Genomic DNA, 15,464 nt, shown 5'->3' on the forward strand with positions numbered 1-15,464 from the left:
TATATATAAATGTTTAATATGATTTTTAGTCGAATTTAAAATGACTTGCTGAGGCAAAATTGGCTACTGCAAAAACATTATACTGGCAATAGAGAAGCAGCCAAGGCTATGGGTGCACATGATGGAGCAGACATGATCTCAGTAGAAGCTTTGATTTGGGTTGGTCATAGAAATGTGACAACTAGCTGCTTGTTGATTAATTTATTTACAGCTATAAAAATAAAAAGAATTGCTACAGAAGGGCTACTAAGAAGATAAGTTAGAACATACAAGTTTGACTTAGAAAAATGCTTCCACATTTTTATTTTATTTTATTTTTTTTTTTTTTTGAGGAAGAAAAATGGTTCCACATTAAACAAAGCTATTCAGGAATCTTTCTGATGTCAGTTGTTTCCTTTTTGTTTTTATTCTTTTTCCTTCTGCTAAGATATTACTTTTAACACAGACACTTAATTGTATATATTATGGAGAGATGGATTTAACAATAATTAACAGTATGTGTGAAAGAAAGCTTTGAAGATTGTCTTTTTGTTTTGCTTACTGATCATCTCCATGAACTGACCACTTCCTTGTCCTGCTCTTCACGTGAACATACATACTAGAAGAATCTCTGATATCCCTCTATGCAGATGATCCATATGATGCCAATTTTCATCTTTCTTTTCCACACTTTCTTGGCTAGTTTTCGTTTCTCTTAATCCATTTGAATTCAACCTACCTACACTGCAGCTATATTTATATATAAACAGTATTGTGATACTAATTAAATATTTATAAGTTAAAATATAGAAGTGATTGTATAATTCGCAAAATATAGTTATTCAATTAGTCTTGTTAAAACTGTTTATATGTGTTAATATTCTTTTAATATCAGTAAAAAAAAAATGTAAACTGCTGAAGCTATTTCCTTTGGATATATATATATATATATATATATATATATATATAAAAGAATTTATGTCTGAGATTATTAGAGATTAAGCCACCGACCACGCTAAGTATTTGTTTAATTTAATAGGTTGATTGCTGGAGATGGTTCGAGTTTACTTCACTCCTTCATCACATGCTAGAGTTGACCTCATTACTTACCATTGTTCTAAGGCACATTAAAAATGCATATGCTTCTGTTGCCTTCATAAATCTTTTCTTCTTCTTTTCTTTTTTTTTGGTTATTTTAATTAAGTTTTCATGTCTTAAATTACTAATTAACATCAAGTAAGGACAAAATAATTAGATGAAATACTAATATATTAATATAAGGTTTTTTTTTTAAAAAAAAAAAAAAAGAAGAAAGAAGAGAAAGAGAAGCATAACATAAAGTTTGTATTGATTGATTAAGAAATAATGTCACCGAAAATGCTCTCTCTTTTAAGAGAATCATGAATTACACTGCTAGAAGATGCAAAATTAAGGTACTGGTGATGATGAGGGAGAGTGTTTTGTTGGTAGAGAAATGACTTGGCATCATCATCATCGTTATGCTCAATCTGTGGAGTTGGCATCACCACTGCTGGCTCATTCTGCATCTGGATGCATAATATCTCTGCTTGAGCCACCGCTAGCTGCATTTGAAGCTGAGACACCTGGTTTTGCAGATAAGATATTGCCCCAACACATCCGTAAACTGGGTCTCTTACCCTTGCATTTGCTTCATACACCAGACTACTCACTGCATCTGCCCTTTGATGAATCGGTAGCTCCTGCTTCACAAACCAAACTCGTTAGTATCTCACACATATTTATATATATATATATAAATACAGTATAGTTGAGAGATGATCATAAGGGGAGCACCTGCAACATTTTGCTAACATTGCTAGCACCGAAAACCTTATGAACAATGGCAAACTTGTGGGGATCATCAGAAGGGAAGTAAGGGGCGAAAATGCAGTCCTTCGCGCACCGGCGTCTAAGTAACTTGCAAGAAGCACATGGAGAATTCCCACCCATGTTTTTGTTCCTGTGTGTACAGAAGATTTCTTGAGAAAGAACCCTTTTGATGATAGGCGAAGACAGAAGGAGAGGAAGAGCTGTAGATGGTCTGAGCAGGAATAAAAAAACAAAAAAAGAAGAAGAAGAAAACTTGGGAGAGAATGAGAAGGAAAGTGTGAATATTTATAATGGCAATGAACGTGTACATGGTAGATCAAATGCACAAACTGTTTAGGGATATTAATGATTAAATAATTGACTTGGTAATTAATAGTTTATTATATATATTTAAAAAAGAAAAAGAAAAAATAAAAGAATTAGCCTAGCTATGAGATTAGATGAGAAAGTAGTACTTGCACACATTTTAAATAAAAATTAAAAGGGTTCTCACTAGATCAAAAACCCAGTGGTGATGAGTTAATCTTCCAAAAATCATCACTCGGTTTTTTAACACATTTTTTTTGGAGCACCTTATTAGTTGAGAAAATTTTGCTCTTTTTTTATTTTTGTTTTTTTTAGAAAAGCAAGGTTAATATGATTTATTTTTTTAAGCTGTTTATTTTTCAAAAGGGTAATTATTAATTTATAATATTTTTTTATTTATTGGAGAGTAAACAAATCATAAACTATACAAGAGTAATCATCCATTTACACTAGCTATAAAGGCAAAAACTCACTTAGTGTAGAAAAAAGAAATCGAATTTAGAATACTAGTTATGTTAGAACTACTAGTTTTATACAATAACATAAAAATAACAATAATCTCATGATATTGATATAAAGTTTCATTAATACCCACGAACGATATAATGAAAGTTATACATGGAAAAAAGAAAAAAAAAAAAAAGGTAAAGATTTCACCAAAGAAAAATAAAAGGAAAAACATTGCAACCCTCATCATATAACCTAGGGCTAATTAATATTGGACGGCCTAATAAACCAAGAAAACACACTTTATATTTTCTGAATTTATCACGTTGGAGTTTTAGATAATTTTATTCCTTATTCATTTTTGGTTGGCACGATGATCTCGTTTCAATGCTAATTCACCTTTTTAATTTAATCTTCATGCTTCAAAACAAGTACTATAATCAAGAAAAACGAAATATATATTACATTATGGCTCTAGTCTTGGACTAACCAACATGAAAATCAATAGCACATTCAAATGTTTTACAAATACAGAAAAAGGACAGCACTCGTTTGCCACATTCAGAAATAGCACTTTGTAGAATGATTTAAACTCACCTGCCACAAATGAACAAAGATAAGACTTGTCCACTTTTAATGTATACACTTTATGAATGAATGACACGTATTATATATACAGACATTGGATGATTGATCCATGACTCAATTATTTAACATTAATAACATATATGTTATTCATTTATAAGCTTATGTGACTCAATCATTTAATATTAATAGTATATTCTACTCATTTATAAAGTCGATGTATAATATTTTTTTATTTTTTTTAGTTCGAAATTAAACGATGAAGATTCAAACTTAAAACTTTATTCAAGTTGTTATATGCACTTATCACATGATTAAGCATGCCAGTGCAATTCGGTGTATAATTAAAACTAGAAAAATACTTTTTAATTAATAATATCTTAAGCATTGACATATAAGTAGATTAATAAATTATGAAAGTTTGTTGTAACAGAAAAAGAAAAAGTTACGAGTTTGAAAATGTAGCTGTTTTAATATCTCAATTATTAACTTCTCATGGGTCATTTTATTATTAGCTTAAGTAGGCATATATGTTTTAAAAATCTACAGTTTCTGCTTTCAAAGCAAAACTTTGAACTTTATATATTGAAGCTTTATTCAAAGAACTCATGTTTTTTCTATATACAATAATCATCCTTAAAAACAAAAACAAGCAGAAGAAGAAGAAGTTTAGCCCTATAAAGGAGAGGAAAATGCTATATAGGTGGCCAACGGTTCTAGTTGACCGCCGCCAAAGAGAGTTAAAGACACTGTGTTTGTATGTCCAGGTAAGGTGTCCACGTTCTATTTTGTCTCTTCTAAAGAATTTATATATATATATATATATATATATATATATATAGAGAGAGAGAGAGAGAGAGAGAGCTAATAAAATTTGAAACCCATGTTTTCGTGAAAGTGTGTGTGTGTGGAGATTAATTAGGGTTAGCATTTATAAGGGTTACAAGCACTAGAAAATAAAGCTTTAAGAGTGTGTTGTTTTTCTAGTGCAAAACCCTAGCCAACAACACACACCAAAGCAAGAAGAGAGACTCTATAATACTACGTGAATGTTTGTTAATAAAACACACAAACATTCACGTGTGAAACCTCTCACACAAATTAATTTCTTCTCTTTAAATGTGTAGCTTGACCTAAAGAACCACATCAACCAGTAGTCCTACTTCATCGGCAATGGTGTTTCTGCTTAAACTCAGACCTAACCATGCACAAGTATACATAAAATACGACCCAAATCTTGTAAGAAATTATTATTTAAGATTCTAGTGTTATAATATTAGTTACTTATCTCTTAAAGAAATATTAAGAAAGGAGATTAATATAAATATCGTGTCAATTTGAAAACCATTAATTGGTACTACTATCTCAGCCACCTCAAAATAGTAGTTGGATTTACTCTTTGATTTTATATTCTTAAATCAATTTCATGACGGATGTTCATAAAGTAAAAAATTCTAATTCATAAATCAAGCATAACGCTTGTTCATAATTTCATTTTCAAAAGGTATTTATTAATTAAAGAACTATTAATTATCTAACGATAGATAACTTAAAAGATGCAATGAATCTCCCCAAAATGTCATTATTTGAATTCTGTTTCTAAATTGGTAGTACATAGAAACCCAAATAATATAAACTATAATTCAAGACTAAAGTATTACCATTTGAACCTCTAATTTGGTATGATGATATTAACATGTGAAATATAAAAGATTTTTATAAATTGATAGAGAAAATCTATATAGTTTTCCTAATTGATTTTAGACTCCATACCAAACTTAAGTCCCTTGTCTGATAGATCTTTCAAATCAAGGAAATTAATTAGAAGATAATAAGAAATTTGTAAGTATTGTGTCAACTTGTTAGTGTAGGTCACCACAAACTGGTCTCGTGATGAGCTAGTCTTATTCTATCACTATCAACAGGGATCAACTTGGATATTAATTTCAAATAAAAACTAAGTATTATTTTTTTGTCTTAAGACATATATATATATATATCAGTCACGGCTAGGCTACTGTGTGTGCTTGCTTCATAACCTTCTAATAATAATTGTCAATATCAGGTACAATAACAAGTGCAGAAGTTCTAGAAAATTAATGTGTTATATATTATCAGAAAAGAAACTGTATAATATTGTTGTATTTTTCTACACACTTTATGATTACAAAGGGATTTCTTGTGCAGAAAAGAGTGCCAAGATGCATAACTTAGGCTAATCATGAGAGTTTATTGAAGTGGTATAATTAGTTTTACTTTCTCAAATCATTGCTCAATGATTCTAGTGGTAATATTTGTAAAATAATTTTTATATACACGAATTTAGAAGAAGGAATGCATCATTAAACTTAATTAATAACATTGAGTGAATCCTTTCTTTCAAGCTTGGCTCTAAAAGGACTCAGTCGATATTAACGTTGTGAAGACTCAATTATTAATTGAGATGGATATATCATTTATAGGACATTTAATATTTTATTAAGAGAAAAATGCTACATGAAAAAGTATAAAACCAATTATTAACTTTTTCAAGAACTGCTTGCTGAGTTTTGACAAATTAATTAGATGTTTTTTGCATGTCCAACCTAATATTAGCTGCCATAGTAGTGTCTTCTGGCAAGAAAGGTCACCTCCACATGAAGAATTGTACTATACCAAAGAAGAATTTTAATTAAGGTCAGTTCAATATCATTATGTAGCACATTTTATAACATAAGTGTCTATAAAGAAGCCTTTTAGACTCATCCCACATGGAGCATGATTATTAGTTAGACACTATAATGCAAAGCTTACTCAAAGCAGAAAATATTAAATAAAACTGAAACCAAAGAAAGAGAGAAACACAAACCCACCAAGAAATTAATGAGCCTGACATGAACTTAAGGTGTAGAAGATTATTAAAATGAAACCCAACTCGAGGGAGGGGAAGCTTAATATTGAAACTTGTAAGGAAAAAAAATAAAATTTGTAGAACCCTAAGTAGTCCCTATTACCCATCTTTCTCTTGCATTAAATGTACCTCACATGATTCCACTCTTCTTTTCTTGTCTTTCAAAATAAAACAGCACTCCTTTCGTTGTATGTTGGTCTCTTATGATGACTTATACAATACCAGACTTTTTATATTATGCTTTGCCCATTTAAAATAAATAAATAAGAACATACTATTATATTAATTTTGAGAAAGGTATATACTTTGAGCACCCTTTCATTATATGATTTGGAACTTCCATCTTCTTTGCATAGACAAGTTTCTCCCCCTGCCGACAATGCAGCTTCAAGCAACTTCTTCTTTCTGGGTTTCAACTTAAGTTGGCTATTCAAAATTTTTGTATTTCTATTTGTGTCTGTTTCATATTGCAGGAACATAATGAGTTTAATTTTTCTTTTCTTTTGAAATTTTTGATACATAAATCTGAACTTAGCTCATGTTTGGTCCTATAATTGGTAAATTTGCAACCTAACCCACTAACAAAGAAAGACTTGGGTGCCCCATTAATATTTTATAGTCATTAATTGTTAACACATAGAAGAGTTTCAAAACCCTAATTTCTAGGAAGATGAGATTGAGACCAAGGTACTGCAAGGGGAAGAAAAAGAACCTTTTTTGGATTCTGGGAATTCTTAAAAGTTTGAGTCGACCAAATAAATTACAAGAAAAAACAGACATCTTCACCACCTTAATAAAAGATAGTAGAAGAAAGGAAAAAAAAAAAAAAAAAAACATGAGACCTTCAAGGCAATGCATTAAATGAGCATCGTGCATGGTAATATTGAAGATTCATTTTCGAGATGCATGGTTTTCTTTCTATGATGATAATACTATTGTCTTGTTTTATAATTAAAAACCTTTGATTGTTTTTAAATGTTTATAATCTCAATGCTAAGTTATGTGTCATTTTAAGATCATCTTTAGCTTCTGTCCCAAAATTTTATTGTATTATATATCTATTATCTATAGGTATTGTTTGAAATTTTTTTAATTAGGTATAAGGAAAGAAATTAAAAAAACAATCCATTTATTGTGAAGAATCATATATTATCTTTACAAATAAATAAACATTGAAAAGCATGAGATTTCTTTTAGATTATTATGATTTTTATTGAATTGATAATATCTAACTATAAATGAAATATTAGAATTAAAAAAACTCTAGTCATTTTTTCTAATCAAAATTTCATCTTTTAGCACACTGTTGATCACTTTTAAATTGACGGTGATCTTTTTTTTTATTATTATTAATTAATTTTAATAAATAAATATTAATATTTTTTTATAAATTTTATGGTCTTTCGTTATGGGAGTGTTGAGTTATTCTTCTATAGGAGTTTCATAGTCCTCTATTACTAAGGTGTTCAATTCTCTCTCCATGGGAGTAGAAAAGAGAAAAAATAGATTCAATCCAATATTCAAACAATCGGGTTTATTATCGATATATGGTTTAGTACCACCGATTAAATTATTTTTTTACAGAATCACAATTTATTGTTCTGTCAACACGATCTATGATTATTAAGAATAAATTGTTTTACATGTATTACTTGATGTTTGATATTTATTTTTATCTTATATATCAATATATACTTGTTAATTTTTATTAATGGAATATTATACTCCTTCTAAAGAAATTATAAATAAAACATTAATAATCCATTCTTTTTTACATGTTTCATTTGATGTTTGAAATTTATTTTTATCACCATATATCAATATATATTTGTTAATTTTTATTAATGAAATATTTATATTTTTTCTGAACTATAATTGATATATTAGAAGAATTTTTCTGATTATATGGATGCTCGAAAACTATTTTTTTAATGATACATGTACATATAGAAACTCATTTACAAAATTTGGGTATGAATCTTCATTTTGATATGCTCGCAAAATTCTATATATACATAAAATAGAGACTAAATCCCACTACTATTTACATACATATGAGTGCAATGACTATTATATTTAGGGTCGAAAATATTATGTAATGCTTAATTTGTCTCACAATATTGTAGCTAGAAGAGATGTGTAAATATGTACCGACAAAGGATATAATGTTTCGGACTCCGGTTCAAACTTGCTTTTTGAAACAAAAACAAAAAAAAACACTATATATATCATTTCAGTTTTGAATTCAAAAAAGGTACGTAAATCAGGAAAATTCTATATTTGTTTTAAATATAAGGTGATCATATTTTCTTTTAATTCATTAATAAAATAACTAATTTTTGTTTATATAATTTTTAAAAAATTTAATAATCTATAATTAAAAGTTACCAATTAGAATGAAATTTACTAAAATAATATAACATAGTTTTAAAATTCATACCCTTAAAATATATGAAAGATTAGTTTAATTTTAAAAAATATATATATATAAAGATGATTCTCATCTTTCGTAATTCAACAATAAATTCTACGATTATAAAAAATTTAATATTTTCTAGAAATTTGCTAATTTATTTATAAATCATTAAATTTTGTAAAAAATATCATTTTCTTGTAATTAATTCATTTTTTACAACTAGTTTCACCTACGAAAAATTAGTGTAATTTGTAAAAAGATATAAAAATGGTTGTCATTTTTCGCAATATAGCAATATATTCAGGATTACAAAAGATTTAGTATTTTTAATAAATTATCAAATTTTTTGTAAATTATTAAATTTTGCAAAAATAATCATTTTTTTCACAACTAGTAACACTTACGAAAAATTAGTATATTTTGTAAAAAAAATATAAAGAAGATTTTCAGTTTTCATAATTTAACAATATATTTCGCAATTATGAAAATTTAGTCTTTTTCATAAATTTTTCATTTTTCTAAATCATTAAATTTCGTAAAAGTAATAATTTTTTTCATAATATCATTCATTTTTTTGCGACTAGTAATTCTTATGAAAATTAGTTTAATTTGTAAAAATATATATATAAATAATTGTTAATTTTCGTGATTTAGCAATGTATTTCACGATTACAAAAAAATTAGTATTTTTCGTAAATTTATCGATTTTCTCATAAATCATTAAATTTCATAAAAGCAATCCTCTTTTCGTAATATCATTCACATTTTCGCAATTAGTAATATTTATGAAAAAATAGCATAAGTGAAAAATCTAAAGAGGATTGTCATTTTCGTAAAATATTAATTATTTTTGTAATTATAAAATTGTAAAAGATTCAATAGATTATCAATCATCTTTACTTATAAAATTTTAAAAATAAAATTTAAGCTAATTAAAGACTAATGGTGTTTAAAATAAGATAAATTACTTTGTTTTAAACATATTCATCCTAGAAAAGCACTAGTAAATTAATATTCTTTTCTAAAGATAAATATGATAAAAATCAAAATTAATTTTTAAATCTATTTTTTGACTACCTAACAGCAATGTCAATAGGCCATATAATATATCTATAAACTTAAATTAGCAATTGGTGTATACATCAATTTGAATAAAATCTTATCATTTTCTTTGTCTATACCATAATACCTTAGGAAAAATTAAGAGTACGGTAAGGTACAAATAAATTAAAATTCTTAAATTTTATTTTGTGCGGAGATAACTGATAATAAATAAAGATTTTAAGAGATAATATAGAGTTTTTTAAACCATAACCTTCTCAATCCATCGATTTGAAAGGCTTTAAAAGAATTTAAATTGCTTATACCTTATGCAGAGTAATTTCTTCCCGAACCAGAATTAGATATTCCAATTCATAAAACCTTGGAAAATCTTGAAAGACAATCAATCAAAACACACTATAATTAAGCTACGAACACTGAGGAGTTTATCTATTGCTATAACCCTTTTGAAATAATGGACCTCTTGAAACGATGGACCTTCTGGTGCCCATCCAGGCGGGCAACCTTGTAATAGAGTGTCTCACTTAATAGATTGGGCTTATTGTCTCAACTTGAGCCCATACAAAGTTGGAACCACTCTGTCAATCATATGGTGATGATAGAATAAGTGAAGAATTTAAAAAATTAAATAACAATTATTTTAGTTTCTGAGCATATATATATTTAAAAATAAAAATAAAAACCAATTAATCCTAAAGTTGTATTTTAGTATGGATGAAGATGGGATGTGTCCTTATTGGGGTTTCTTGTCCCCCTCTCTCATGTATATATTTTTATTAGTCATTTAGGGTTTTTCTTGTTGTTTTCTTCTTCTCAAATGAAGATTCTTTTGAAAAGTTAAAAAGTTAATGAACTGATGGGATTTGATTTAGATAAGGGTAGTTCAGATCTAAGAAATTAATAACTTTACTTTTAAGAATTTACTATTTGTCATTAAAAAGATAGTCTTACTTATAGAAAATACTCACAAATGTTTTGAATTTAATTTAAAAAAGATTATTGTTTTTTTTTATATTATTATTTACGAAATCTAATGAGTTGTGAATTATACCAATATAGAGTACACATCTCTTTACATTCACTACAACAATGGGAGATCATAAAAGATATTTTTTTTTCTATCACTTTAATATCTGTAAAAAAGAAATTCATATAATGAAAATGCGAAAACTTAAACCCATAACTCCATCTTTCAAAAATAAATAATCTTTATCACTTGAGATATATTTTAAATGTAAAAATTACTGTTTTAATTATTAAAAAGATGATAATAAATATTTTAAAAGCTTGTTTATGTATATTCTTTCTCGTTCTTTTATTTAAATTTTCACTGTAGTTAAATTAAGTGGACGAAGAATGCCACCTTATAATAATAATAATAATAATAATAATAATTGAATCCGCTTTATAAGTTTTTTCATACAAATAATTGAGTTCACTTTATAAATTCAAGCATATGAACTTTTGTAATGAATGATCATTATGGAAAATCCGTCACCACCAAAGTGGTCCATTTCAATCATCTTCAAACATTTTTGTCATCTTCATATGATTTATTAACCTTACAGTAAATTGCTGTTAATCTTAGCTTTACCATATATTCTTAGGCCCATGATCTGGATACCGGTGACAATGACAACTTTAACATTAATGTTAAAGGAGTCCACGATGAAGGAATTATCAGATATTCTATCAAGAAAGCAGCAAATATAAATGAAGATGAAATGGAGGACGCGAATTCAAACACAAATAATTATAGGATTCACCACAGAAGAAAGACTCACATGCCCAAGCTTTAATGATAAAGACTTAGTCTGAGTGATTTAAGAAAAGTGGCTGCTTTTGTTATGTGTTTCTGAATTTAATTATTAGGCTAAAGAATGATCTATCTTTCTTGTCTGTCTGTGATTTTAACAACAATGAAGTCTTTAAAAGCTATCATGAGGAGTTGTTATATGAAAAAGTTACAGTCTCGAGACTGTTTTAGATGATGGAGCTTTCATCTCTTCTTCCCATTTGGAGTTCTGATTTTAGGTGTTAATGGTGGTTTTTACAGAGGTGTTGCAGTATTATTTTTGATATATTTTATTCTTTAGGTATACATGGTGGTTTTACAGAGGTACTTCTGTCTGCAGTATTACATTCGTTATATTTCACCCTCTTTTTTCTATTAATTGACGACATAGTTATACTATAAAATATACATACAAAACGAGTTATAATTTTATATAAAGATTGATGAGATTCGGTTTAATAGAATTGATAAAAAAAGATCTCTTCTTCTTATTATAAGATTGTAATTGATAAAAAAAGATCTCTTCTTCTTATTATAAGATTGTGATTAACTAGAACTATTGGAGTATCTAATCCTATTCGCTCCCTTAGCTTTGGCTTCGATATTGATTTAAAAAAAAATAATAGATATAATAAATAAATTAAGTTTGAAATATTTTTTTTTTCTAAAACTGGCCGAGTTCGAATTTGAAAAAAACTGATTATTTTTTGAATGAATTTAAAAATATTATTATTTTTTAACCATTCATTAAGTCTAGACGCTTAATAATTATAAAATTAATTTTATTTTTTTTATAATGAATCACGTTAGCGCACACTCAAATTTAAATTCGACTAAATTTAATATAAATTTGATCTAATTACCAAAAATAATTATTATACTGTAAGAATTAATATCTTATATCTATTTCGTAAATATAAATTATGCATATTTCAGCGAGTAATAATTAATTTTATAAAACGATTCGACTCATCTCATTCGGGATGGTTCAGAAATTGTCCAAAACAAAATGCAATGATTATCCTTCTGTTTTCTTTCTATTTTATCAAAACAAGATATCTCAAACATCAATCTTTTTGTTTTCTGAAGAGAAAAAGATCCAATTTTAAAATTAAATTCGTTTTTGTCCCAAAAGCAAACAAAAAGAGACCCAAAATTTTTGGGAACCAAAATTCCCCAAAAAGGGGTAGCCAGATTCTGCTGTTATCTCCACACATGTGATCTCCAGAACCCTCTCTGACTATGCCACGAGCCCGCCACGCTCCCCACTCCCACCTCTCTATCTGCACTCTCCACGTGTCCATTTAATCGAACGGCTCAACTCCCTCCTTCGTCACACTGCTTTTTATATCTGTACTTACTTCACTTCCCTTCCCTACCGCACACAAAAACAAACTCTGTTTTAGATTTTCAATTTTCATTCCAGTTGTCTTCTTCAAAAATCGATTCTTGATTTCCTCTCTCAAGGAATCCCATAACAAAAAAAAGAAAGGAAGAAAGCATGTTACTTAAGGCAGCACCGGGCTTTTCTCTATTGAACACTCATGGTGACAATTTGGTAGGTCCTTTGTCTTCTAGGGGAAAAACTGGAACTGGGTTCGTTGTTTGTGCAACAAAAGGTAGTGGTGCTAATAATAAGCCATTAACTGGTGTGGTTTTTGAGCCTTTTGAAGAAGTGAAAAAGGAGCTTAATTTAGTTCCTACTGTTCCTCAAGTTTCTCTTGCTAGACAAAAGTATTGTGATGAGTGTGAAGCTGCTCTTAATGAACAGATCAAGTGAGTTTCTTTTATTATTTTTCATTTTCTTTGAGTAAAGTTGGTATCTTTTTTTGTGTTGGATCGAAATGGGGCGTGCTTGTATTTGTAATCTGTTTGTAATTGTTTCTTTTCTTTTTTATTTGTCTTTTTTTAATCTGTATTCTTGTTTCTTTAAAATCTTAACAAGTAAATCAATGAGTTTTTGGGTTTCTTGCAGAGACTCTAATCCAAAGACTTAATTCTTATGCTTTTCTTGTTTTATGAGCATGAACTGTAATTTGTTTGCATTTGTTATACGCATTTCTTATGAATTTTATTATGTCATTTTGGATTGCCAGTGTGGAATACAACGTCTCCTATGTGTACCATGCCATGTTTGCTTACTTTGACAGAGACAATGTTGCGCTCAAGGGTCTTGCCAAGTAAATTTCTCCCCAAATTTTTTAGCATTATAGGCAGTTGCTTTATATGCTCTATAATGTTTACTTTTGGTTTTGTTCAAATAGGTTTTTCAAGGAATCAAGTCTCGAAGAGAGAGAGCATGCTGAGAAATTTATGGAATATCAGGTGTTTTGATCTTTGACATCTCATATCTGTAGTTGGTAATCTAGGCTCTAGCAAATTCAACTATTTGACAATAGAATAAAACTGATAATAATATAGAACTGAGTACTTAGTCGTTTTGATTTTTCAGAACAAACGTGGTGGAAAAGTGAAGCTGCAGTGTATAGTGATGCCCCTTTCGGAGTTTGATCATGTGGAAAAGGGAGATGCATTGTATGGTGAGTATTATATGCAATCTTAATTAATAGCATAAAGTTATACCAAATCAATAGAATCTTGATTTATTGAGGCTGTATTTCTCATATCAAATTCATGCTGGCATCATATTCTGCTAGTTTGCGCTTTCCATATCATTATACCTTACTTCAAAGGCGTGCTTGCTTGATTGGCTTGTGGCACATAGTATGGTTTGTGAATATTGGGGTGGATGGATGGATGTTCTAAATTCTATGGTAGAGTTATGTACAGTAAACTGAGGTTGCACATAGTCATGTTAAGAAATACTTGCATTTTTTTATACCTCTCGTAGTGTCTGATCTCTTATGAATGTGTTAGATATCAAGTAATGTGGATTAAATACTTCTGCTTGTGCAGTCAGTGATAAAATTTAGAACTCATGGCACATACACTCTCTCCATCTGGTTCTTTATTGCAAAGCTATTTGAAAAATGGTCAAGGTATTAAGACCTATTGTTTATTAACATAGTTGTCTTCTTAAGTGCTGTCGTCATTTATCTCTTAAGTTTGCAATAACTTATTTGTTTTCTTGGTTCAGCAATGGAACTTGCATTGTCGCTGGAAAAATTAACAAATGAAAAGCTCCTGAACTTACACAAGGTAAGACAATTTCTACTGCTTCATGTTGTTTTTTAAGTTTTAGTAATTATTTCAGTTCCAACTTTGTGGTGACCTATGAAACAGGGTCATCCCCGCAGACTGACTGGATGTTTAATGAAATGGATTCTTTAGAGTTGCTAGTGGTGTAGCCATGGCATCACATTTTAATTCTATCTTTGAACCAACAGGTGGCTGAAAGGAACCATGATGTCCAGTTGGCAGATTTTGTTGAAAGCGAGTTCTTAACAGAACAGGTGTAGTTTCAATGTGATAAACCTCACTAGTTCATTGGAGATATGTTCTTAACAACTGTGAGGTGCTTAGGTGCTGCTTATTTATTTATTGAAATTTGATGCTGGCCTAATTGCAGGTGGAAGCCATTAAGAAGATCTCTGAATATGTTGCTCAGCTGCGAAGAGTGGGCAAAGGACATGGTATGAGTCGAAAACCTTGTTTTATTGCCACTTATTCAGCCACTAGTTCTTCTAAACAAAGTTCTCTCATTATCAACGAATATTTTCTCTAGACTCATGCTTATTCATTATGCTCATGAATATGTCCTTGCATCTTTCTGTTGTCTAAGCTGTCTGTCTTCATGGATCACCAGGAGTATGGGACTTTGACCAGATGCTTCTCAATGAGGAAAACGTGATTGCATAATGATTGAGATATCTATTTTGCTGCTCAAGTATCATTTGAAGGTTTCTCAGTGCTGTCTTTTTGGGTTAGTAGTGCTTTGTTCAGAGTTTTTGGGGTGTGGTTAGCACAGACATTAGATGATGTTTATAGATGGTAGAGAATTAAAAGCGCATTTGGTACTGTTACATAAAGATGGCGATCCTGTTAAAAATAGCTGAAATAAATGGATGTTTATTCCTGATTTTTCATGGTTCTTGTTATTCATCTCATCCCCCCACAAAATTTTGACTATGCCACTTGAGTATGGGTTTGTGTGGAGGAGTGAATCATTAGTC

General features: G+C 29.0%; 2 protein-coding genes across 2 annotated transcripts; one reads left to right on the forward strand and one right to left on the reverse strand.

Annotated features, from left to right (window-relative positions):
* Positions 1 to 1,303: 1,303 nt before the first annotated feature.
* On the reverse strand, positions 1,304 to 3,062 carry LOC8272084 (LOB domain-containing protein 12). Its single transcript, XM_002520734.3, has 2 exons — positions 1,795 to 3,062; positions 1,304 to 1,700 (listed from the first exon to the last, which is right to left on the reverse strand). Exons 1-2 carry the CDS (start codon positions 1,948 to 1,950, stop codon positions 1,335 to 1,337), a joined length of 522 nt encoding a protein of 173 aa, XP_002520780.1. The 5' UTR covers positions 1,951 to 3,062; the 3' UTR covers positions 1,304 to 1,334.
* Positions 3,063 to 12,670: 9,608 nt separating this feature from the next.
* On the forward strand, positions 12,671 to 15,377 carry LOC8272083 (ferritin-3, chloroplastic). The gene is made up of 8 exons (XM_048375677.1): positions 12,671 to 13,107; positions 13,428 to 13,511; positions 13,596 to 13,656; positions 13,784 to 13,871; positions 14,429 to 14,490; positions 14,679 to 14,744; positions 14,861 to 14,924; positions 15,098 to 15,377. The coding sequence occupies exons 1-8, from the start codon at positions 12,833 to 12,835 to the stop codon at positions 15,148 to 15,150; spliced, it is 753 nt and encodes a 250-aa protein (XP_048231634.1). The 5' UTR covers positions 12,671 to 12,832; the 3' UTR covers positions 15,151 to 15,377.
* The last annotated feature ends 87 nt before the right edge of the window (positions 15,378 to 15,464 follow it).

This window comes from Ricinus communis, chromosome 6 (genome assembly GCF_019578655.1).
Source record: "Ricinus communis isolate WT05 ecotype wild-type chromosome 6, ASM1957865v1, whole genome shotgun sequence".
Taxonomy (NCBI): domain Eukaryota; kingdom Viridiplantae; phylum Streptophyta; class Magnoliopsida; order Malpighiales; family Euphorbiaceae; genus Ricinus; species Ricinus communis.

Coding starts and splice junctions, on each gene's coding strand:
- LOC8272084 (XM_002520734.3), bottom strand. CDS start 1,950: ATGGGTGGGAATTCTCCATGTGCTTCTTGCAAGTTACTTAGACGCCGG. Junction 1,701..1,794: donor ATGTTAGCAAAATGTTGCAG/GTGCTCCCCTTA, acceptor TTTGTGAAGCAG/GAGCTACCGATTCATCAAAG.
- LOC8272083 (XM_048375677.1), top strand. CDS start 12,833: ATGTTACTTAAGGCAGCACCGGGCTTTTCTCTATTGAACACTCATGGT. Junction 14,491..14,678: donor AGCTCCTGAACTTACACAAG/GTAAGACAATTT, acceptor TTGAACCAACAG/GTGGCTGAAAGGAACCATGA. Junction 14,925..15,097: donor AAGAGTGGGCAAAGGACATG/GTATGAGTCGAA, acceptor ATGGATCACCAG/GAGTATGGGACTTTGACCAG.